Source organism: Mustela lutreola, chromosome 6 (assembly GCF_030435805.1).
Source record: "Mustela lutreola isolate mMusLut2 chromosome 6, mMusLut2.pri, whole genome shotgun sequence".
Lineage (NCBI taxonomy): Eukaryota > Metazoa > Chordata > Mammalia > Carnivora > Mustelidae > Mustela > Mustela lutreola.
This window is the reverse complement of record NC_081295.1, coordinates 122,839,196-122,863,784: the sequence shown is the minus strand read 5'-3', so window position 1 is coordinate 122,863,784 and position 24,589 is coordinate 122,839,196. Positions and strand designations below refer to the sequence as shown.

General features: G+C 51.6%; 3 protein-coding genes across 11 annotated transcripts in view; all 3 read right to left on the bottom strand.

Moving 5' to 3' along the window:
- TNXB (tenascin XB) overlaps positions 1–8,109 on the bottom strand; it is a 55,879-nt gene extending 47,770 nt beyond the window's left edge. For 6 of the 7 annotated variants that reach the window (XM_059178825.1, XM_059178826.1, XM_059178828.1 and 3 more), the window contains exon 1: positions 7,901–8,099. The gene's annotated coding sequence lies outside the window, so the exon portion shown is untranslated. Of the gene's footprint in view, positions 1–7,900 lie in introns of all 7 variants that reach the window. The other variant, XM_059178824.1, reaches the window with a different exon arrangement.
- Positions 8,110–13,536: 5,427 nt separating this feature from the next.
- Positions 13,537–21,938, bottom strand: ATF6B (activating transcription factor 6 beta). 3 transcript variants are annotated; one of them, XM_059178843.1, is made up of 18 exons: positions 21,784–21,938; positions 21,331–21,410; positions 21,116–21,194; positions 20,569–20,660; positions 19,906–20,041; positions 18,460–18,545; positions 18,182–18,317; positions 17,967–18,098; positions 17,684–17,844; positions 16,831–17,016; positions 16,650–16,741; positions 16,049–16,228; positions 15,782–15,889; positions 15,557–15,638; positions 15,298–15,365; positions 14,963–15,074; positions 14,740–14,824; positions 13,537–14,243 (listed from the first exon to the last, which is right to left on the bottom strand). In XM_059178843.1, exons 1-18 carry the CDS (start codon positions 21,887–21,889, stop codon positions 14,014–14,016), a joined length of 2,151 nt encoding a protein of 716 aa, XP_059034826.1. In that variant the 5' UTR covers positions 21,890–21,938; the 3' UTR covers positions 13,537–14,013. The 3 variants fall into 3 exon arrangements, with proteins under 3 accessions (XP_059034826.1, XP_059034827.1, XP_059034828.1); XM_059178844.1 differs by having other exon boundaries at positions 17,684–17,817; XM_059178845.1 differs by lacking the exons at positions 13,537–14,243; positions 14,740–14,824 and having other exon boundaries at positions 15,298–15,381.
- Positions 21,939–22,254: 316 nt separating this feature from the next.
- Positions 22,255–23,998, bottom strand: FKBPL (FKBP prolyl isomerase like). The gene is made up of 2 exons (XM_059178854.1): positions 23,817–23,998; positions 22,255–23,558 (listed from the first exon to the last, which is right to left on the bottom strand). The coding sequence occupies exon 2, from the start codon at positions 23,484–23,486 to the stop codon at positions 22,437–22,439; it is 1,050 nt and encodes a 349-aa protein (XP_059034837.1). The 5' UTR covers positions 23,487–23,558; positions 23,817–23,998; the 3' UTR covers positions 22,255–22,436.
- Positions 23,999–24,589: the final 591 nt, after the last annotated feature.

The window sequence follows — 24,589 nt, the reverse complement described above, 5'->3', positions numbered from 1 at the left end:
AAGCAAAATAAGTCAATCAGAGAAAAACAATTATCATATGATCTCTCTGATATGAGAAATTTGAGAGGGAGGATGGGGTGTTGTGGGGGGTAGGGAGGGAAAAAATGAAACAAGATGGGACCAGGGAGGGAGACAAACCATGAGAGACTCTTAATCTCAGGAAACAAACTGAGGGTTGCTGGAGGGGTGGGGGGTGGGAGGGAAAGGGTGGCTGGGTGATGGACATTGGGGAGGGTATGTGCTATGGTGAGTGATGTGAATTGTGTTAAGACTGATGATTCGCAGACCTGTACCCCTGAAGCAAATAATACATTATCTGTTAATGAAATTATAAAAAAACAACTTAACTATAAAACTAGAAAGAAAAGAAAAGAAAAGAAAAGAAAACAGATGCTCTTTTTGATAAATGAGGAAAGATCCAAATGAAAAAAAAAATTATTCCTACCTTATGTCCACATATAGAAATTGATTTGAAGTTAATCTAATGGACCTAGTTATGAAAGGCCAAGCAATACCTTTCAGAACAATCATATAGAAGAAAAATAGGAGAAATTTTTACAACCTTAGAGTAAGCAAATATTTCTTAAAACCTAACCACATAAAATTTAACCATGAAAGATTTTACACAAAACTTAACCATAAAAAAGAGATGGATACATTAGGACTCATTGAATTGATCACTTCTGGTCATCTAGAGACACCACTTAGAGAATAAGAATACAAGTCATACCTGGGATAAGATGTATGAGAAATGCTGGGAGGTAGTGGGGTTGGGAGAGAGAGATAGAGACAGATATTGACTGAGAGTGAGAGAGAGGATTAAAATCTAAAATAAGAAACCCCTGCAAAACAAAACAACAAACAAAAACAAGACAGGCAAGAGGAGAAGGGAGTTGGGGGAAATTGGAGGGGGAGAAGAACCATGAGAGACCATGGACTCTGAAAAACAATCTGAGGGTTTTGGGGGTGTGGGGGGTGGGAGGTTGGGTAAGCCTGGTGGTGGGCACGTATTGGAGCTCTGGGTGTGGTGCATAAACAATGAACTCTGGAACACTGAAAAGAAATTTTAAAAATAAATAATTTTTTTTTAAAAAGAAAAAAAAAAAAAAAACAAGACAGGCAGCTCAGGGGTGCCTGGGTGGCTCAGTCATTAAGCATCTGACCTGGGTTCAGGTCATGATCCCAGGGTTCTTCCATCTAGCCCTGGCGCCCTGTTCCATGCTCAGCTGGAAGCCTGCTTCTCCCTCTCCTTGTGCCCCTACTTGTGTTCCCTCTTTCACTCTCTCTCTCTCTGTCAAATAAATAAATAAAATCTTAAAAAAAAAAAAAAAGACAGGCAACCCAGTGTTTTAAATTGACAAAAGTCTTAAACAGTTACTCTAGAAAAGAATATATTCAAAGGACCAATAAACATAAGGAAAACAAACATATATAGGTGTATAACAAAACTAGTAACCAGGGAAATGCAAATTAAAACCACAACAAGATGCCATTATATCGTCATTAGAATGGCTAAAATTAAAGATGTTGTTGCTTGATATTGGCAAGAATGTGAAGCAACTGGAACTCTTCTGAATTGAAGGCAGGAACATAAATTAGTGTAACCTCTTTGGAAAACTGTTGGGCAGTATCTACAAAGCAATTTCATAACCCAGCAATTTTACTTCTTGGTAAATATCCAACAGAAATGACTGCATATATTCTCCAAAAGATATGTACAAGAATGTACATGAGATTTTTTTCATATTAGCCAAATGAAACAAGTTCTATTAATAGTAGAACAGATAAATTGTGGCATGATCACACAATGAAACACAGTAATAAAAACACCCTCTTGCTACATGTAATAACAGAGATGATTTCATATATGCAATGCTAGCAAAGGAAACCAGATTCAAAAAGAGATCTTTGTGAGTGATGGTATTTACATGAAGTGCAAAAACAGGCAGTTAATCTTTACTATTAGAAGACAGGATCAGAGGGGCTCCTGGGTGGCTCAGTGGGTTAAAGCCTCTGCCTTCGGCTCAGGTTGTGATCCCAGCGTCCTGGGATTGAGCCCCACATAGGACTCTCTGCTCAGCGGAGAGCCTGCTTTCCCCTCTCTCTCTCTGCCTGCCTCTCTGCCTACTTGTGATCTCTGTCTGTAAAATAAATAAATAAAATCTTAAAAAAAAAAAAAAAGAAGAAGAAGAGGGGCGCCTGGGTGGCTCAGCAGGTTAAAGCCTCTGCCTTCATTCAGCTCAGGTCATGATCTCAGGGTCCTGGGATCGAGTCCCACATCGGGCTCTCTCTAGGAGCCTGCTTCCTCCTCTCTCTCTCTGTCTGCCTCTCTGCCTACTTGTGATCTGTCTGTCAAATACATAAATAAATAAAAATATTTTTTAAAAATTTAAAAATTTAAAAAAAAAGAAGACAGGATCACTAGAAATATTTTGCACTTTGATCTGGGTGGTGGTTAAACAGATGTATACATATTCAAAGATTAATTGAGCTATACACTTTAGATTTGTGTATTTCATAATATGAAAGTATTATCTTAAAAAACAACAACAACAGGGCACCTGGTGGCTCAGTCAGTTAGGCATCCAGCTCCTGATTTCAGTTCAGATCATGATCTCAGAGTTGTGAGATCGAGGCCTGCTTTGGGTCTGCTGGAGATTCTCTCTCTCCCTCTGCCCTTTCCCCCTCCCTCATGCATACACACGTGCTCATGCTCTCTCTCTTGCTTTCTCTCTGAACAGCAACAACCAAAATCTTCCCCAATCTCATACTCCCTCCAGCCAGCACATATTTCCTTCCTCTACTTCATGGCTTCAGTTGTCAAACATTTATCTGTACTCACTGTTTCAATTCCCCATATCCCATCCCATGCTTACCTCAGTGCTCTCTCATATGGCTTCCCCAACTCCTTTCAACCTATCAGACAGCTCTCCCTAAGCTTGCCCAAAGATTTCAGTGTCACAAAATCTGAGAGACATTTGTCTTCATCTTCCTTAACATGTCTCAAAAGTCGCTGGATACTGCTGACTACATCTTCCATTTCACAGCCTTTTCTATTCGGCTGTCAGTGTAGTAGCCAGGAGGAGGGCTATGTGGATCTCAAACACCTGAAATGTGCCTAGAGTAATGGAAGCACTGAATTTTACCCAGTATTTTTTAAAAACACCCCAGGTGATTGTTATGTGCAGCTAAAGTCGAGACCTACTTTTCTAGTCACTCACCTAGGTGCTTTCACCCAGATCCAGGATTTTAATTTCCAAACTATATCCCAATTTATAAACTAGCCTGGTCATCTCCTCTTAACTCCAAGTGATGTATACAACTACCTACTTGGCAACTCTTCTTGGGCACCTCAAATTCAGCATACCTGAAAATGAACTCATGGCCACCCTTCCTGTATCCCTTCCCTCCTCCACTGTGTTCTCCACTGCAGCTCACGGCCCCACCATTCATCCAGCATTACAACCTAGGAACCTAACCCCCATCAATGCCACCATATTTTGTGATATTTCCCTTACTTTCTCATAAACATCTCTTTAATTTCCCTATTTCTCTTTCTCTCTTTGAGTTAGAATTCAAGCCATCACCTAGCTTTTGCTTCACAACTGCATTTGCCTCCTAGCTTGTCCCTCTGCTTCTACTCTTGCCCCTGACATTCTCATAAAGGCAACTAGGATGTCCCACTCCCCCTAAAAACTCTCCAGTGTCTCCCTTCTAAATCCCCTTCAAACACTGACAAACAGTCCTACATCATCTGGCCCCTGCTGACCTCTCCCACCCCATCTCCCACAATACTTCCTTCCCTCTCTCCACTCCAGTCCCATGGACCTTACATCTCTCATGCCCTTCCCAATCCTAGGCTTTTGTATATGGTGCTCCCTCTGTGTGAAGTGCTCTTCCCTTTCCTCATGACCTCCTCTTCTATCTCAGCCTCACATTGCTTCTTCAGGGAACCTTTCCTGCCCAGGTCCCCCAACATGTTATATCAAAGAGTCCTGTAACAGGACTGATTTTTAAAAGAGTCACATAACTCCCACTTGTAGCATGTATAACAATTTATACTTATATATTTATTGGTGGGATTATTTTAATGCTTTCTTGTCCATACTCAATCTTATGCACTTGACTGTAAGGTCCATGAGGGCAAGCATAGCACTCGATTTTTTTATTGGCTGTCATATCCTTGCATCTAGCATGTATTAGGTGCTTGATAAATACTGACCATATGAGTGAATGAAAAGTTTAATTTAAGCTGAGGAATAGCATCAGGACTGGAAATAACGGGACCAAGGTCAGGGCTAGGACCACGGACAGTGTCTGGGACAGGAAGTTGGACAGAAACAGCGGCTCAGGCAGAAGCCAGGCTAGAGAGAAGGCCAGGTGTGGATTCTGGCAGGGCCAGATAGAACAAGCACTTTGGAAAAGTGTTGAGCATGATCCCCCCAAATTTACCAGAGCTATATGCTAACACTCGGATCCACCCATCCCACCCTCAGCAATATACCCACCATAGCAGTACTACTCTTAATAGCCCCAGTCTGGGAACCACCCAAATATCTCACATCAGTGGAATAGATGAAATGAAGTGTGGCTTATTCATACAGCAAAATAAAATAAGGCAATGGGAACAAACCACAACTTTGTAATTACAGGGATGGATCTCACCAATAAGGGGTTGAGCAGAAGAGGCCAGACACAAAGGAGAACATGCTGTAAAATTCTATGTACACGGGGGCACCAGGGTGGCTCAGTCGGTTCAGTGTCTGCTTTCGGCTCCAGTCATAATCCTGGGGCCCTGGGATTGAGCCCCGTGTCTGGTTCCCTACTCAGCAGGGGAGTGTGCTTCTTCCTCTCCCCCTCTCCCACTCATGCTTGCTCTCCTTCTCTCCCTCCCTGAAATAAACAAAATCTTTTAAAAAAATTCTATGTATATGAAATTTGAGGAGAAACTACGCTAATCTGTACTGTCACAAGTCAGAAGTGTGGTGCTCCTGGAGAAGTAGTGACAGCAGGGGCAGGGCAGGGCAGGGCAATTCTGAGGTGCTAAGAATATCCTATTTCTTGATCTGGGGACTGGTGCCCAGCTGTGTTTGTTCGTGGGACCCCTTGGGGCAAGGATTGGAGAGCACAGGGAGACCAGGGTTAGAAACGTGTTCAGGGTGAGCCAGGACAGGGGGCTGTGGTGAGCAGTGGAATGTGGAGGGTTCAGTTGGGGTGAAGGGCTAAACAGAGGTGTGGGTGGTTGCCCAGTTCTTTGGGACCAGAGAGGCAGAGAGAGGAAGGCAGGGCAAGTGTGAAAACACTGACTGGTGAGGAGGGAAGGGAGGATGCCTAACACACACACACACACACACACATACACACACACACTTCCTGGCTTGCTACTCTGAAACTTCTCTTCCGAGTCTGGGAAAAAAGAGTTTCAGGGCGACCAGCCATCCTTCACATAGCTACCAGCCCAGAAGAGACGGAAGGAAAGCTGGATGCCAGGGAAAGAGCATTTCTGCATTAAGAGGCCGGAGAAGCCCAGGGAGAAAGGTCTAGCAGGCAGGCAGTGCTCCATCCCTGGGCCCCTCAGCCTGTGAGCTTGGAGTGTAGCCTTGGGTACAAGGTGAGTTCTGAGGTACCCTCAAAAACTTTCACACTTTGTCTAAGGCCATGCAAACCAAGGGGTGTGTGCACACACAAATACATGGACATATACAAGTACACCCAAGTGTGTGCTCATCCACAAATACAAATATGAACACACTGGTACACAGATACACACATCCATCCAAATTAGCCTGCATTTTGCAGGCACACGTGTGTGCGGAGGTGCACATGCATGGACACACACACACAATCTCTTCTTCGTGTTTCCTCCACACGCATTCATTGGGTGATGCCTAAGAAAGTCAATTTCTCATGGTTCTCAGAGGGCAGTGTGTGAGTCAGAGAACATAGATGGAGTGAGGAGAACCAAAGAGGAAGCCCTTCCCCAGGGGGAAGCAGGAGATTCCTGGTGCCCCACAGCCCCGGGGGTCTTTGCGAGTTGTCTGGAACCCACCCCAGCCATTGGATCCTGCATCTTACCCGAGGCTGGGGCAGAGGGGAAGAGAGTCTTTGTAACAGGAAGGAGAGGACTGGGAAAGTAGTGAGGCAATTCTGAGAGGAGAGGAGTAGCCTCCATAGTTCATGACCCAGCGTCTCCCTCCCCATCCTCTCTCCTGCTCTGTCACAGCCACCCCTCCAGCTTCGCACTTCCAACTCTTGGAAGAATTCCCCTTTTCTCTCAGCACTAGGAAAGGAAAGAACTTGGATAGCTCTTGTATCTCCCCCTTATCACCCCCTTATGGCTGTCTGGGGCTCCTTTCTGTGGTGGGGAGGGGGGATAAGGCCGCACACCCTTGGCATTGTCCCCACACTTGGAGGGCTGGCAGAGGTGGGGGCATCATCCCAGCTGTGACTCAGCTTGCCTGGTATTCATGTGGTGGCCAACTTTGACACTTCGCTCATCAGGGACTGTTGGTCCCAAGAGGTGTGGAGAAGGGCTGGCTTCCATGAGGGATGTTCCAGAGATGGGGGATTTGGGCCCCACCCCTCTGCCTCCCTCTGCCCCTCCTGCCACATGAGGGGTGAAAGTAGAAGGATTCCAGGACCATGAGAGGAAGGAGGGAGATGAGGGAGGGTTCCACATATTGGGCTGGAACCAGGAGGTAAGAAGGTGCCAAGAATGAGAGATTTGGGGGATCCAGATGTCCCTTATTCTGGGGAACTAATGGGCCAGAGGAATAGAAAAAGTAAGAGAAAGGATTTCTGGGCCCCCAGTGGAAGAGTTAAGGGGGCAATGAGGGACAGCAAGGCAGGTTCTGGTGTTGCACTGGGTGACCAGGACTCAAAGGGAAAGGAGTTTGAGGAACTGAGGTGCCAGGTCCCCAAGGGATTGGAGGCAGGGAGAGAGAGAGAGGAGGGGGGAGGAGGGAGCCAGGGATGTGGGGGGCGGGGTCTGGAAGCGGACAGCGGACAGCCGGCAGCTGTGGTGTTTCCGACTTGCTTCCCAGTAGTTCCTCTCAGTTCCATTTCCAGTTGTTTCCAAGCCATTAAATTCTTTCCAGGCGAGATAAGGGGCCCGCCCACCCCACCCAGGGCGTGTCACGTGTAGTGGGGCGTGGGGAGGTGGGGGGGTTAGACGGACAGAAGCAGGGAGAGCCTGGAACCGGGACGGAAGGAAGACGGAGCCCCTGTGCCCCTGGAGGCATCTCTCAGTCAGCCCAACCCCACTGAACCGTGAGTCATGGGTGCAGAGCTCTCAGCCAAGAACAAGTTTTAGGATCTTCCCCGCAGGCTCTGTGCCCTTCCCAGACCTGGGAATCCTGACTCTGCTCCATTTCAACATTTCCTAAAGGCTTAAGACCCCCAGACCTCCCTCCCAGACCCTGCAACCCACATGCTGAGAGGCTCCCTCTGGCACCTTCCTGGAGCTCTAGCTCAGCCGCTCCAACCAGAGCACTTGGGGTTCCACCAGCACTTTCCTCCTGAGCTTCAGCTGTCCCCTAGCTCAGCCTCTAGCCCGCCCCCCCCACCAAGTCTGACCACGGCTGAGTCCTACCTCCTGATAACCACCTCCACCCTGCTGCCACCCACTGATCCTGTCCAAACCCTGGCACCCACAGCCCCCACTCCACGTGCCCACACCCGTTTCCCCCCCCCACACCACACGCTGACCCATCTCTCCAGACACACCCTCCGCAGGGAGTCTAGTCCCTATTTCGAGGTCCCATTTCCTCTGTCCTAACAGAAAGTCTGCTCTGTGAGGCTCTCCTGCGAGCTCTCCGGCTACACCTCTAGGGTAGGGATAGGATAGAGACCCCGTTGCTCCCAGCTCTTCCCTTGTTCTTCCCAGAGCTATGTTCCTTACCTGGGCAACAGGCGACTGCAGTGCCTCTGCACCTGCCCTGTTCCTGACCTTGGGAAGGGAGTCCTCAAGATAGGGCAGGGCTACCGTGCCTCGGCAGCCTGAGCTCCCTGGAGGTCCCCTTGCTTGTTTCCTGCAGCAGGGGCTCACTGAGCTGCGACCCAACTGTCGATCTCAGCAGCGACAGCAAGAAGGAGGGAGCCTGCAGTGAGCAGGGGGAGGAGAAGGGGAGGACCAGCATGAGGTCAGGGAGGGGAGCGGAGATAGGGCAGGTCCTCCCACCCCTCTAGTCCCTGCCAGGCCCTCCCAACGTCATCGCATGCCACCCCTCCTCCCCTCCCTGTCTGGGATCACTGAGTCCCACAATACCTTCGTCTTGCCCCCCAATCCCTGGTCCTACCTCCCACATCCTTTCCCTGTCCCATTTGTACTCTTCCTCCCGTCCCAATGTTTGCCCAACTTGACATCCCCCATCCTTATGCCATTTCTCCTTTCCCCTCACCGTTTCCCTACCTGATGCTCCTGCTCTCTCACCAAGTTTCTCCTCCAGAACAACACCCTTGCCCATGGCCAACCCCTCTCCCTCCTCCTTCCCTGGCACCTCCTCTCCCACTACTTTACTCCAGCTTGGATCTTGCCCTACCTGCCTGTTGCCCAGCACCCGCTCTTTCTCTTCCTGCCATTCTCTCCTAGCAATGCGGAGCAGAGAGTGGGGGATGGGGTGGGGAAAGAAACCTCCTTCCCAAGCCCAAATCCCTCCCCAGCAGTTGGCCTTCTCTGGAACTCCTTGTCCCCACCTATCCCTGCCTGGTCCCATTGTTCCCACCTGAGTCTTCTCTCTTCTATTTCTACTTGCCCTGTCCCCATTGAGAGGCACTGCCTTTCCGCATCTGTTCTGCTCAGTCCACTGCCGGTTCTCAGCTTGGGATCACTGCCCCCTTTTCATTGTCGCACCTCAGCAAATTCCAGAGAAATGGCAGATGAGGCTTGGGTACTGGCTAGACGAGGGCTTTGCTGAACACCAGGATATACAAGACTTGGGAAGGAAGTTGGGGTTCAGGGGAGACAGGGAAGGGAAGCCGGAAAGTTAGGAAGGAGGTTTAGGAGAGAGGCTTAGGGATGGAGAGCGCTAGAGGTGAGAGGCAGATATGGGGGTGGGGATATGAATGGCAGGGTGAAGTCAGAGGAACAGGGTTAATGTCTGGGACCTGCAGGGGAGCAGCAGGGGGAAGGAGATTTAGGGGCTGGAGGAAGAAAGCACTTGGACCTCAGGCAGAGACAAGAAGACTGACACCAGAGGACAGGGCAGCAGGCACACCAACATGTAAGGACGCTGGCTGTTTCTATGGCCCCATTTCCCTCGGTTGCTCACTACCCTGACCAGGGGCTGAAGAGACTTTTGCCACAGAAGGGAAATACCCAGGTTGAGGCATCCCCACCCTAGGTATCATGAGGAGAGTCCTTGCTACCCTGCTACAAACCTTACCATCGGGAAAGGGCTTGGCCCCGTCATAGGTGATGGGGAAAGGGATGTAAAGGAAACTGTGTCTGAGTCTGCCACGGGAGTGGATACAGGTGTCTGTGCCCCAGACTGGATCCCCCTGCTTGCAGGGCCATGTTGTTCCGGGGTCAGGGCACACTGGCACAGCGTGTGGCAGCCATGCGCCCAGTTAGCAACCTGAGGCTGAGGGCAAAGGCTTGCATAGACTCTCGCGTGGGTGTCCCCGTGTGTCTGGGTGTGCGTGTGGCTGTTTTTTTCCTGGCTTTGATGGGGAGGATGAAGTCAGCATCTTGGACGGAACTGGGCTCAGCTTCCTTCCTCTGCCTTGGCCCAAAGCCCCCAGGGCCTGGAGTAGGTAACAACTTCCCTCTGATCCTGGGGGGCGGGGGTGGGAGTGGGGGTGGGGAGGGGAAAGCACATGAAAGGGTGACGGAGGGTCTGAAACAGCATCTCTTAGGGAGAGCAGACTGCACATAGGATGTATTTCATCTTAAATCCCTAGATTTCAGTAATTCTGTCCCACAGTCATATCTGTTGTTTGCCCTATGCCTTAATCTTGGTTTTATTATTTACTAAGTATGGCCGCCATAAATACACTTGGCCCACAGAGTGGCCAGGGGACCCTGGAGATGTGAGAGCTCTAAGGATGGCCATGGGGTGTTTTGGAAGTCCACGGCAAGGGACAGAAGGGATAACAGACTCTCAGAGAAGAGAGTGGGATTGCAAACATTTACAAGGTTACAAGGCACTTGAGAAAGCCACTGGAAGCTTAACAGACATAATTTGAGGTTCCGAGGTCATCATTGTCTAAAATTTGACTCAGCCCCTTGATTTAGGCTCTTGGAGAAGCTCCCATCTTACATATGTTTGCATCTTGTCAGGAAATCACCAGACCTAGCACAGGTGTCTAATAAGTGCTTATCACTATCCAACTGTGAGAGGACTGGGTGAGAAGGATGCAGAAAGGGAGTCTGGAAGGAGCCCCAGGTGTGGAGGCGGGAGGCCTAGTGGGCAGAGCCGGTGGCCTTCACTGAGGTGTTTCAGGTGATGGGTAGATAGGTCGGGGTTGCTGACAGCTGTCCACGTGCTCTGGCTGGTCTCAGAATCCTCAGTCCAGCTGTCTTCAGCTCTGGGCTTCCATCTTGAATGAACCTCCTTGTTCCTTTCCTCACCTCAGGAGGATCCAGGATAAAAGTTATAGATGGGAAGGAAAGGGAAAGACAAGGAGAAGGGAAGGAACAGAAAGAAGAATGAGGGCAATTAAGGGCAAGGACCTGAAGGAAAAGAGAAGGAACAAGGAGAGGCCGGGGCTGTGATCCAAGGGAGCAGTCCCAGAGCGGGGGAAGAGAGAAAACAGTTGTACTGGGCTTCCGTTGACAAAACACTTTCCAACAGAGAGCAGGCATGTGATTAATCCCACTTTGTGGCTGAGAAAATGGGGGATCACAGACATCAGGTGACCTGTCCAAGGGACTTTGCTAGTGGTGGTGAGAAGGTGGGCCTCAACCCAGGCTTTCTGATTCCAAAGCCTATACTCTCTCCTCCCCCAGGAACAGCCTTGGAAAGATGGAAGACTTAGGGCAGAAACGAATGAAGGGGATCCTCGGAGAACTTGTTTGAGAAGGAAGGGTAGAAGATCTGGCTCTTTAAAACATGTTTCTGTATCCAGTTATTATGCAGATTAAGTAAGAAGAAATCACCAAGTCTAAGCTGGGGGACTCAACATTCCACTACCAAGGAGATGGTGGGGCGGGGGGACTCGGAGAGAAAAGACAGCCTGAGATGAGAGATGGGAGAGAACCAAGAGGCTAGGACTGGAAAGGGGGCAACAGAGCCACATAAGGAAGGGTTTGGACCCTTCAGACTTCCTTTGCCTGGAGACACGGGTGTGGGGAGAAGGGAGGAGGGAGGACATTGCTATCTCGTGACAAAAGAAAGTCACACAATTGTTTTGTTCTCTGCTCTGGGGCGGGTGGGCGCCTATATTTACCAGAGGGACGGAGGTCGCTGTGGCAACCACACATCTGGGCTCCGGAATCCAGATGTGCTGTATCCAGAAGCCATAGCAGAACGATGAGGCAAACATTAGGCTCTTCAGTCCTGGCCCCCACAGCTGGGAAGAGGACAGGCGATTGGAGTGGGGAAGAAGGAGGGAGAGGGAGAGGGCCGAAGCGGGGGAGAAGAGAGGAAGTCCTGGACCAGGAATGTGGACAAAGGAGTGCAAAGGGAACTGGGGAGGGGGTGGCATTAAGTGGGAGGAGTTGAGCACAGGGTCAACAGCAGGAGATGAGAAGAACAAGAAAAAATAAATGGAAAAGAGAGTGAAGCAGTGGGGAGGAAGGGCAAAACACAAAAGGAGGGAGGAACAGACAAGAGTCTAAAAGACAAGGTGAGGACTCCTGGCCAGAAGGAGGGCAAAGAGAAGTGGGAGAGGAATCTAGAGCCAAGTGGGAGAGGTGACAGGTCTATGGGTTAGGAGTGGTAAGAGGAACAAAAGACCAGATCCTGAGGCAGGAAAGCAGCTCAACAGAAAGACAGAGTGGGCCTAGGACAGGAGGTGCAGGAGTGACCATGGCCACAAACTGATGGGGGCTGGTGGCCTTGGATAGGGCTGTGGCCTGGGATCTGCATGGGCTGAATGCAGCCGCCAGACGCTGACCTGCCTTCACCCTCCCACCTCGCACCCCCTGGCTCCATGCCCCTCCCACGCCTTCCCCCATTCCACTAACTCAGCCAACAGTCGACTGCCAGTTCACATCAGTGCCAGTGGTCCCTTGTCACTGGGGGGGGCATACAGCAGGCCCCACCGCAGGGCCCCCAGCCAGAGACAGCCCTCAGGCACTTCCCTGCACTGCCATCGAGACAGGGGGAGTGAAAGCAAGGTGGGGCAGTGATGCAGCCAGCTGGGTAAGAGTGGAGAAGAGGAGAAAAGGGCAATGTAGACAGGTGGAAGGGACAAGGGACAGGTGTGCCTTTCATGAACCAGGCACTGTGGACCTCTTTCACCCCCATACCCACCCCGAGAAGAATGCAGGAGTATTTGATGCTACTGGTGAGGAATCTCAGACCCAGGGTGTTTGAGTTACACATCAAGGACATCTACTAATGAAAGGTAAAGCAGGGAATCCAGCTCAGGTGATTTGCCTCCCCAGTCCTTGGCCTTGCGCTCACTGCTTCCATGAGGCTCAAGGGACATGGAGACAGGAAGGCCCAGAAGCCAGAGCCGCACTCCGGAGGGAGGAGAGGCCTAGTTCCTGGGAGCCCTAGTTCCAGGTTGCCATAGTTACTCAGTCTGTTTTCACCCCAAACACAGTAATGGGGAGTGGGGGAGCTTGGCTGGACACGTGAGGTTCTCCCCTCCTCCTTCAGGCCTGGGCTTGTGGCCCAGGCGGCCCCTGTCCAGTCATCTGGGCACTGAGCCCAGGCCCAACCCACACCCTCTAGCTGACCCAGGACACTCCTGCAGAGCCAGGCCTGAGGCACTGCTGGACAGGAGCTGCTGACGGGATCCCCCCAAAGTGGAGTAAGGTTTGGCCCCTCACCCTCTGTCCTGTCCCCCTTCCTCCTAATCAGAAACACAGCCTTTCCTGCCGGATCCGTTCTCATCCTATTCTTTCAACAGGACTCTCAAGTCTCAGTGTCCTCCAATTTAGGGCCGAGAAGATGCTCTTCAACATGCCCGCTTCCCTCCAAACATCACCCCCTTCTCCACTGTGGCCCCTCCTTTCTGGCTTATAGCCCTCTGGCCGCAGCTCTGCTGTTTGTTCAAGCAGCTTGTCCTGGAAATCAAGGGGAGGGAGAGAGAACCTGCTAGAATGCAGGGGACCCAGGGAGGCTGCTCACCCCAAAGGGCGTAGGGCCCTCTGTCCTTCCTGTTTACTCAGACACATTCCAGGGATCTGTATCCTCGGGGCTGTCACGCCATGAGACATCCCACCCTCATCCCCCCATTAGACACAGACATACCCCAGAGTTGTAGGGGCGGGGACAAGGGGATGACATGAGGTCTGGGATCCCATCCCCGCCCCCACCCCAGAGCCAGCTATGTCTTCAGTGCTTGGTTCTCTGATACACTGGCCCTACGGAAGCCAGTTTCCCCAAATTCTCTGTCATGAGCCAAAAAGGCAGCCACCAATCCTTCAACTCCCTCCAAGTTGTTTATTTAATAATAAAAAAGAAGATAGTACATATACATAAACCTGATCTCCCACCACCACCCCTCCTTTACTCCCAGTGACTAGCTCCAAAATGTAAAAATGTCCCTCGTCCCTCCTGGGGACTTAATTCCCACCTCTACCACCCTCCCCAAAATAGAGAAACAAAAGAATAAAGAGTGTGTAGGCGGCCACCCACCCCCAAACTTCATCTTACTCAATACCCTCAAACAGAGAAGCAGGACTTAGGGGTTCAGAGAAATGAGAGGAGCCCTATATTCCTAAAAGGGGGTAAGAAGAGAGGTGAACCCACTCGTCTCCAAATAAGTGCTTAACCCCACACCCTGTCTTTCCTTTACCAATTGCCCCAAGCCCAGGGATCAGAGAACTTGGAAAACCCCACTTGGTTGCCCCCACCTCCCACCACCCCCCAGCTCTAAGTCAGTGTGAGTTGCAGAGGGTCAGGGGTGACTGAGGTAGAGAGGCTGGTGGGAGGCCTGATGGGCCTGGCCGGCTGCAGAAGCTGGCAAGGGGCCACCTGTGGAATTGCCTGGGGTGGAAGCTGGTTGTTTTCGGAGCGAGGGGGGCACTGTGGAGGTCTTGATGTGAATCACCCTCGTGTCCATGACCTCACACTCGATCTGCATCATCTCCTCATAGTCCCCTGGGGCCCCCCGGCCTGACAGGGTCTCTGTGAGAAGGAGGGAGGGCAAACAGAGGAGAAAAGTAGAGGGGGACAGGGAGGGAGGGGCAATGGTGAGGAGGCAGATCCGCAGCAGGAGGTCAATGAGAGGTAGGGATAGAGTTGGCACAGGGAGAGGAGAGGGGCAGGAAAAGAAAATGACATTGAGGAGTGACAGAGAACACATATGACGGAGGTCACAGGGGAGAGGACATCAAGAGAAAACAGGAGGTGAGAATCTGGCAGTTCCCAGCCTATCCCCTCTGCCCACACCTACTCGCGGGCCCTCCAGGGGACAGCCTGCACCCTTGTCTTCCTCCCATGTCTCCCGAGCTCTGTTTTTCTCTCCATCCATTTCCTGCTTCTTCTCATCCAGGAGTCTATTCTCTTTTTGGAACAGCCCACTCCCTCCATTTCCCCCTAAACTCCTCATTGTTGGGTCTATGAGAACCTTCCCTTCTTCAGTTTCAGGGCCCCTCTCCAGACCCAGCACGGAGAGAATTACCATTGGGAGCCATGGCAGGCATCACCAGGGACATCTTGGGCCGAGAGGTCTTGTTGTGGCTGATGGCAGGGAGCAGCAAGTGGTCCTGGAAAACAAAGGGGTCAGGCTGGGAGGCTGGAGGAAGAGACATGGACAGGCTCCCCAGGCCTACTCTAGAGCCTCTGCCTGAAGACAGACTGCTAGAGAACCCAGGGAGACAGGGAGGGGGCAAGGAGTCACTCACCCTTCGGAAGGACACAACATAAAATGTGTCTTCTCGTCGGTCAATGGCGTCCAGGAACTCTGGCTGTGAACGGTCTGGGTGGCGATACAGCTGCAGCTGGCCCGCAGAATCCCTAGCCAGGTGGGGAACAAGCATTTGGGAGGAGCCCAGCCTAATGCCCAGGTCCCACTGGGGAAGGCGGGAGAGGAGGAGAGAAAAAGATAGGAGACCCCAGGGGATGAGGAAGGCATAACGCCACTGGTGGCAATGATGATGCACACAGGACAGATTCTGGGAGTTTAGATCTCTCGAGTGAAACCTCCCTTAGTGACAGACAAGCACCCCCATCAACTCACCTCTCTGGGGGCCCAGGAGGTTGGGTGGGGACTGCCTTAACTGGAGGTGACTTCCGCAGCTGAGACTTCTGGAAGGAGAAGTATCTAAGAATGTGAAGAGGGTGAAGGCAAAAGGGAAAGAGAGACGGCCCCTGGAAGCTGATGCCACCTCGCACCCACCCCTCAACTTACCCAGATGATCCCTTAAGCCTCCACAAAAATCCCTAGGACATTTAGTCTTCCAGCGGGCCTTCCTTGAGCCAGCCCTAGCCCTTCCTACCTGTCTCTCTTGGGCTCTCTGGGGAATCTTCCGCCGGCCTCTCTGGTGGCGCTGGACCCAGCCGCTCAGCTCATCAGCAAGCCTACGGAAGCAGAGGAGGGACAAGGCTCCCACTGTCCCTGCCTGCACACAGCAGAGGGAAGGGAGGGCAGAGAGGGCTGGTGCTTCAGCACTCAAACCGGTCAGGCCGCCCGCAGAGGGGCCCCTGCCAGGAATCCCCCGCACCTCAGGGACTCGGTTCGGTTGAAATGCCGGCAATCAGAGGAGAGGAAGAGCTGGTCCAGGTCTCTCAGCAGCAGTTCCTTGGCACCCCCGGGGAAGGCTGTCAGGTTTCTGGAGTGAGGGAGGAAGGGGGCGATGACTGGAGGCTGTACCCTTCCACCAGCAGAATCGGCCATGATGGTAAGAGAACTCTGGCTCCCCTCAAAAAGAAAGTGACTTTTGGGGAAAAGATACCCTCAGCACTGCCCAAAGACAGGGCCCTCTCCTCACCTGAAACTTGGCCGGCCTGGAGCGCTAGGCTGGGTCTCCTCAGGGCCCAGGGAAGAACCCTGGAGGGGTTCAACTCCCTGAACTGGCTCTTGCATTGAGAACTCCAGCAAGTGTCTCCGGGGCTGAGGCTCCTCTCTGCTCATCCGAGGAGAGATAGGAGCCGTAGGAGGCTCACTGATGCTGGGGATAAGGAAGGACAGACAGGGTCTGAGGAGTTCCGGCTGGATGGAGGGGCTGCTTAAGATCCTGGGCTCTGCAGACAGTCCGTTTGGGCTCCAGTCTATTCTATAAGAGTGAATCCCCTCATGTGTGAGATGGGAAGGTGAACCATCAGTACCTCAGAAAGCCAGGAAGCCCGAGGAACTTGGTAAGCACTTCAAAGGGACTATTTTTGTGAATCTTATCAGCACCATTGGCTCCAGGTGAGGACACACGATTTGAGAGAAATGATGGGAGAGAGAAGGGACTGGCCGGACGCACCGTTGGTGCTGAGGACACCAGTGTCGTCTGTGCATAAGTGCGATGAAAGGCACTGTACCAGGAAGGCAGCGGGGAGGGTGGGCTCCATCCTGAAGCTTCTTGGGGGCAAGGAAGGTCTCACCTGACAGGTCCAAAGTTGAAGGCAATGAAGAGAAGGAAGACCATGATGCAGACCACCTTTCTGTTTCCAGACCCCAACTTGAGCTCGCTGTTCTAAGGTGCAGAGAAAGGGCCGAGAGAGAGGGTAAGTCTTCCCAGAGGAGCGGGTATTCCCACTGGCCTCCCGGGACAGAGCAGCTCACCTCAGCCAACAGGGCCTCCAGCCGCCGCCGGAGGGCAGCGTTCTCCCGGCGGAGCTGCTGGTTGTCAGCCAGCACGGCCTGCAGCCGAGCCTCCAACCCCTGCAGATACTCTTTCTTCTTCCTCCTGGACTGGCAGGCGGACTCCCGGTTCTTGATCATTCGCTGCTGCCGCTTCAGCAGCTTTGCCTAGGGTACCGAGAGGGCCAGATGGGCAGGAGAGGGGAACTATGCATCCCGACCCCACTGTTGACGCTGGCCACTCTCCTGCCTTCCGGTCCTCTACCTACACAGCCAGAGAGGGGTTGTTCCTCTCTGCTAAAACATTTCCAGAAAGAGCCTTTTTCTCAACCACTCCATGCTCCTGGTCCTCAAGAGCTGAGAGAAGTCAGACTACAGGAAGAACTTCCTCCATCCTGGTTCCTGGTGGAAATTCAGTTCCTTTCCTTGGATGGGGAGGATCCTCCTTTCTCCTAGTTCTCCTTTTTAAAGGCCCACAGCTTAGCTTTAATAGAATTAAAGAACACTTTACCTGGTTTTTCCCTAGGAAACAGCCTCCCTCTACCAACTACTGCCACAATCATAACACAGTATGACTCCCCTGCCTTAGATTTTACGGACACCATTCCCATTTCTCCATCTACAGTGACAGCAAAACTAAGGATCCTAAGACTACATAGAGTTGATGCTGACACTCATGTATGAACTGGGATCCACTTGACCTTCAGGATCATTTTATGAGTTTGCTTCCTCACTCTTTCTGTTCCCTCCTCATTCCACAATTTTCTCGCCCCCAATAGACTTCCCTCCTCCCTTCCCATTAGCTAGCCTTACCCGTCTCCTCCCCAGTACTTACATCCACTTCTGGTGGGCAGGAGTTCCCAGGCATAGGAGCTGGAACAATGCTCTTCCTCTCAGGCCTTGGAGCAGGGGGTGCCGGCCCCTCAGGCTGGACCCGAAGAGCACCTTGGATGAGGACAACTGGGGAGACTGGGGCAAGTGAACAAGAGGTGAGAGCTGTAGAGCAAAGTGGAGTTCTTGTGCTCACACCGGCACCTGAGCTCTCATGGGTTGGGAGCCTCAGTGGCTGCAAGCTCCCCAAGAAATTCAGCCCAGCACCTCCTTGCCTTCTTTAGTACCTGGCGGCGGCTGGACAAGGGGCTGCAAAAGGATGGTGGTGCTGGGAGGCACAGCTCTGGGTGGCATCGGGACGGTGGTTATCACCACAGGTTTGGGCTGCAGGGGTGGCTTCCGGGTGGGCAGGGCTTTGCCTGAAGGAAGGGGAAGGAAGGAAGGAATGTCAGGACGTGAAGCTTCTTGCCAGGGATCCCAAGGTGTCAGGAGGCCCCATTACCTAAGGAGCCATCAGAGGGTGGGCCCATGCTGATCTGGACACCTCCAAATGGGGGGCCCAGGACATCCTGCAGGAGACAGCCTTGAGGGGACGGTGACTCTGTCTTCACTTCCAGTACCTCCTCTCCTATAAAAGCCTGTGTTGGGCATTCCAGAAGATATGTGAGTCAGGAAGAGTGTCAAGGAGAAGGAGCTGAAAAAGAGAATGCTTTCATACTTCTGAGAGTCGGAAGGAACTCACTGAAGTGTGTGGAAGGAGAAAGAAAAGCTGATGCTCACCTGGTTGGGGGACTCTGCTGAGAGCAGGGAAGCCTCAGAGTTGATGGAGGAAGATGGAGAGACAGGTTCTACCTTGGTCTGGACATCTGTGGGGGGTCAGGATGAGACAAAATTTTGGATATCAGATAAACGCTGAAGGAGAAGAGGATTAAGATTAAGGATTTCTCCTTGTACCAGAAAATAAAGCTGGCCCTAGGCATGCAATCCCTAAGGAGGAAGAACCATGGGCTGCTGATCTGCTGGCTCCCTTCCCATCTCTTTATCCAGGACCCTGCCTTCTCCTTCCTGGGCTCCAGAAACCATCACGAGACCCTGTGCTGACAACAGCTAAGTTCGCATTTCTGCCCCACAAATACTATGCAGGAAGTCACTGCAATTCATCCATTCTACCTCATTCTTTCTGCCTCCTTTTGACATCCAAATAGCCTCAAAAAACTGCATCAGGTCCTGCCTCTCCGCAATCCACTCTCTCTACTCTGCCACCAGAGTCATCCTAATCACATTGCTCTCCAGATTGACTCTTCAGAGGTTCCCACATGCCCACAGAATAAAAGCTAAGAGTCCCTTAGCAGGGTGCCCCCAGGCCCTGTAGCCTCTACAACTTCTTGCCATTTCCCACTCCCTCCTCACATCCAGTCTGAAGAGATGTAAGTTCCCTAGACACACACGCCCACCTCCCCATTCATCCATTCATCTTCTGGCTAATCTCTTTAAGTCCTTCAAAACTTGGCTCAGGAAACCTTTCTTCCAGGAGCACATCCCTGATCCAGCCCCCATCCGGTGAGCTGCCCCTCTTCTGAGCTTTTGTGGCATCCTGTGATGTCTATCCTGGAATTCCCACACCTTCAGTAAATGGTGCACATCTTTCTCCTCCCATCACACTCCAGGATTCTTGGGTCATAGTGGCACTCACAACCTTTTCATCTTTGCATCCCTGGCACCGTCTAGTATACATGGTATGGAGTAGGTGCTCAGTAAAGGCTTACTGTATAAACATGTAAGAGGAAATAAACTTGGCAACACTCAAAAATAGCACAAAGAATATTAATTATAGAATCTAGGAGTTGGGTATATGGTATTTCAGTTCTTCTATATGTTTGAAAAATTTTCTAATAAAACATTGGGGGAAAAATAATAAATATGCCCTAAACTCCATTAGTTTAGTTGTTGTTGTTGTTTTTAAATGCAAGGCAATAGGAAGTTAAGCCATACAACAAGATACTAGGGATGAGAAAAAGAAAGAAAAAACATCCCCATCTCTTCAGGGTTGCCTTTCCTGTGGTTTCCTAAAATTCTCCCTCCCCTTCCTGGCCTCTTTCCTGGTCATCTGCCATTTCCCCTCCCTACCTTTTCTTCCCTGTCTTGTTGTCTGCATTCCTTCCCCCATCTAAACACACACATACTCTGCCTTAGTAAAGCCTGGGGGTGGTGGCAGACTCTTATTACCTGAGGGGTCATCAGAGGTGGGACCCACATTGATCTGGACGGTTTCAAACGGGGATGTTGGATCATCTCCTAGGAGGCAGAGTGGGGGCGCCAAGGACTCTGTCTTCACAACCAGCACCTCCGCTACACCAGAGGCCTAGGTGAGAGTGGGAGGTGAATGGGGGGGGAACGGGAGCGGCGGCACAGAAAAGAAAAAAAACAAGGGAAGGTGTTGAGAGCAAGAGCAAGAACAAAAGCTTTAGAGCTTACTAATTATTTGACATTCTGGTTTGAATGGTACTAAGTATCTCCCAAAGCTGTCTCAGGCCCCTCATTTTCTCTTCCTACTTTATTCCTGGGAGGGTTGATGAAGTCCCATGATTATAAATATTGCCTTAGATGGACAACTTGGGCAAGAGCAATTCTAGAATTCTCAGCAGTCAACAGCTTTCTTCTTCCCAGCCCTACCACGGCTGCCACCTATCTCTGTATATTAAAAGACTCCTTGTTTTTTTTTTAGACAACCATAGCAGAGACACACATAAAAGGAGGATACTAAAGAAACTCAAAGGCACCACAACTACTCCATGACCTATAGCACACAAAATTTCTCAGCATCTATGTGTGAAGGGAATGGAACACAGTCCCTGTCACAAACAGTAGAAGGAAGGAGATGGCTCTCACCTGGCTGGAGGGCTCTGTGGAAAGATGGGATGATTCAGAACTGAGGGAGGAAGAGGAGCAGGGGGAAGATGGCTCAGACTTCACCTGAAGATCTGGAAGAAAAGGGTTAGGGAATCATCAGGAAGCAGAGCCTGAGTAGTCCAAAAAGTGTCTAATGTCCAAAAAGTGTCCAGGATCCCCTCATCTGGGGCAAAGGGGAAAGAACACATAAAGGACTGAAGGAGAGACGAGTGCACAGGCACTTATGAAGAGAAGATAAAAGGATACAGGGAGTTCTGTAGTTCCTGTGGAACAGTGGAAAGAGGGTTTTGGAAGGATGAGGGAATCACAAAGGAGATAGATATAGATACAGATACAGATATAGATTCCAATTGTTTATTTGAGAGAGAGAGAGAATGGGGGTGGGGCAGAGGAAGAAGTGGACTCCCCGCTGAGCAGGGTGCCCGATGCAGGCTGGATCCCAGGACCCTAACGATCATGACCTGAGCCAAAGGTAGACATTCAACCAATTGAGCCACCCAGGCGCCCCTCAGAAAGGACATCTTACCTGGGAAGATAGGCAGGGGGTCCCAAGGTGGCTCAGGGGGACTGACATCCATCCCCACATCCAGGGAGCTGCTGCCAAACTGAATAAAGGAGGGCATTAGACAGCAAGAATGTGAAGAATTTAACAGCTCCATAATCTCTGGTCTGGGGCTGAGTCCTGGCTCCAGGACAACTACCACCCGCCAAAGGTCTAAGACAAGACTGGGGTAGCAATACCGGGACATCCTGCTCTGGGCAGCGGAAGAGCTGCGTCTGCTCCTCGGCCACATCATCCAGGCCAGTGTACAAGGTGCTGTCTGCAACGCAAAGCGTCAAGGGGGTCGTCTGTCGGCCCAGCCTACAGATCCACACACAGCCCTGGGCCCATCCCTCATTGGCTCGGCTCAGCCAGACCTACAGCCCGCCCACTTGAAACGTGATACAGCCGGAGAACTTCAGCCCCTCCTTCCCCCACCCCGGAACAACTCGACGTTTCCGCGGGGAGTAGAGGTCTTTCCCAACTCCCGCATCCCCCGAAAGCACAACGCGGCCCTCTGCTCCGCCCTCCTTCGGGTAATGGATTCAGTATTTGCCCAGCCTTCTTCCGTGGACCTCCGCTTCCTCCCTGCGTGCCTCAGGAGCACAGCATGCCACAGCCCTCCTCCCTCCCCGAGGCCTCACTACGCAGACCCCAGTCCTCCGGGCTCAGCAAGTTGTCCGTGAAAAAACGTGTTGGGTCCGCAATCTCGCTGAGGAGCATCAGTTCCGCCATCTTTCGCGCCCGCCCCCCAACCATGAGACCGTTCCCAAGGCCCGCCTCTCCCCATCACCAACTAATGGGTTGACTCTTTAAAAAAAAGGGGGGGTCGTCCCGGAAGCTCTACCGACCAGTAAGAGACCTGCGTGCTGAGTACATGAGGAGGCTGGACAGGCCCGGCCAATGGGAGCGCGGCAGGAGGGGAGCTGTCACACTCAACCGGGCCTTAGAGTTTGCGCATGCGCCGAACGGGAGCCAGTGAAAAAGCCTGGGAGGTGTAGTTCCCGGGATTTAAAGGCCCGCCATCTCCCTAGTCAGTCCTAACTTTAGTCGTTTATGGATCTTGCATTACCTTCGGATATGGATAAGCGCCCTCCCCCGCCCCAAAGTAGCACACGTGATCATATGGTTTTTTTTTTATTGGTGAAGAAGTGAAAGAGGTGCACTGAAACCACTGCTACCTCCCTAGGAAGGCAAGAGCTGGGAATGGGACATGGGCTGAAACCCTCCATCTGGGTCTCCTCAAAATCTCACAGCATAAACCACAATTCACAGGTTCCTGTCTCTTTTAAAATTTAACTTTTAATCAGCCAAACATCTTGCGCAGACCCTGAGCCAGACCTGCATCTTGTTTTTTCCCCTGAATGATCACCTTTCCCAGCTCTTCCTGGGCTGCCCGGTTTTTTGGGTCTACCTCCAGCACCTTCCTGAGGTCAGCAGTTGCTTTTTCAAGGTTCCCAAGGGCAGCCTGGGCAACCCCTCTTCGGTACAAGGCCTTTAAATGGTAAGGCTCCCGCTCCAGTGCTCGGTCACAGCTCTGGGCTGCCAGCTGGGGCTGCCCTAGCAACAACTGACAGGCGGCCAGGTTGGCATGAAGAACAGTTCGTTCTGGAGGGCCAGGTGGAGGTAAAGTCAGCAGCAGCCGAAGAGCCCGTCCATAGCATCTGGCAGCCCCTTCAGGGTTCCCAGCTCGAAATAATTCTGTGCCCCTTGCACGTTCTTCCCTGGCCAGGGCTTCCTTCTCACTGGCATCCAGCTCCCAGGAGTCCCTGCCCTGAGTGAAGGAGGCCAGTGTGAGCCTGAAAGGAGATTCAGAGTGCTCAGAGAGCTGAAGCTCTGCCTCCTCACCTTGACACATGGACTCCAAGCATTTCTCTATGAGTTCCCCCCAAGTCCCCTCCCTCCACGGGCCCAATCCCACAGTTATTTCTGTCCAGCCCTCTGGCAGGCCTGACCCAAAAGGAAACCCAAAAGCCAGTACCCGGCAGCAGGAGCCTAGCTTGGGTTTGTCCAAGCCATGGCCACGGATTAAGATCTTCTTAACAAAACTCCCATCGGGGCAGTACCAGAGATCGGGAGCTTGAAGGGGCTCTGGTATCTCACTGGTTGATCCATAAGATTTAGCAGAGTCTCCTTGAAGTCCAGCTGCCAGTTTTTCAGTCCCTTGAGGTTTCTTTAGAATTTGGCTGGCTGGATTTTGGCTCACTCTCAGCTCAAGGATTTCAGTAGGAGGGTCTTGGGGCTGCTGGCTAATCTGAGTAGTTGAATCAAGGTTTTCCTGGGGTTTCTTTTCCCATTGTTGTTGGGGTCGCGAGGTGTCCTTCTCTCCCATTGGATTGACTGGTGGCGTCTCCATTTGGCTGCCTGGTCCTTTCCACCCGGGGTGAACAGGTTTGGCCGAAAGGGAAGATCAGTTTCAGATCAGCACCTGAAAAGAAAACCAAAACAATGCTAATAGCCGTATTCTTATTTAGATTCCCTCTTCTTCCTCTCCCGTCCTTCTGGGACCCAGGTCCCCAGTCCTCAGTCTTTTTTTTTTTTTTCCTCCAAAAATCTCTGTCGGGCTCGAGCCTTCTCCGCCCACCCACGAACTAATCCAGACCTAATCCAGAACTATAAATTCCACAAATCCCTGCGGCTCGGGTAGCCGCCCCAACTACGGGAACCGGATCGAGTCAAAAAATACCTGGGCAGTCAAAACTCCTAGCCTGGTGGCAATAGATGGACCATTCGAATCACCTCTCCTTCCGAAGCTAAGTGCTTCCTAAGTACAGTCCTCAGAGTCTTGCCCCAGGCAGAGAGGACGGCCGAGGGGCATCTGGGGACAATGACAGCTAACGCAGTAGCCCGCCAGGCTGCGAATCTAATCAAATTCCTGTCAGCCAATCCGGAGGATGGAGAGGGCTGGTTGGCCCGCCTTCTGGACTTGACATCACTCCCCCCTCCCCCGCGTCGCCACCCCTCCTCCCCGCAACCGGGAAGCTCTAGGCCTTAGTAACCGATCCTGGCCGAATCAAACCGAGCTAGGCGGGGTCCGACCGGCCAGGTTATTGAGACTAAAAGTCTGGAGAAGTCCTGGAATGAATGGGATTGGGGTTCATGAGGGCGAGTGAGCGGATGGCGGAGCTGGTGGCGAATGACAGCGGTAGCAGTCTTTTTTTTTAAATTTATTTTCAGCATAACAGTATTCATTGTTTTTGTACCACACCCAGTGCTCCATGCAATCCGTGCCCTCTATAATACCCACCACCTGGTACCCCGACCACCCGCCCCCCCGCCCCGCCCCTTCAAAACCCTCAGATTGTTTTTCAGAGTCCATAGTGTCTCGTGGTTCACCTCCCCTTCCAACTTCCCCCAACTCCCTTCTCCTCTCTATCTCCCCATGTCCTCCATGCTATTTGTTATGCTCCACAAATAAGTGAAACCATATGATAATTGACTCTCTGTTTGACTTATTTC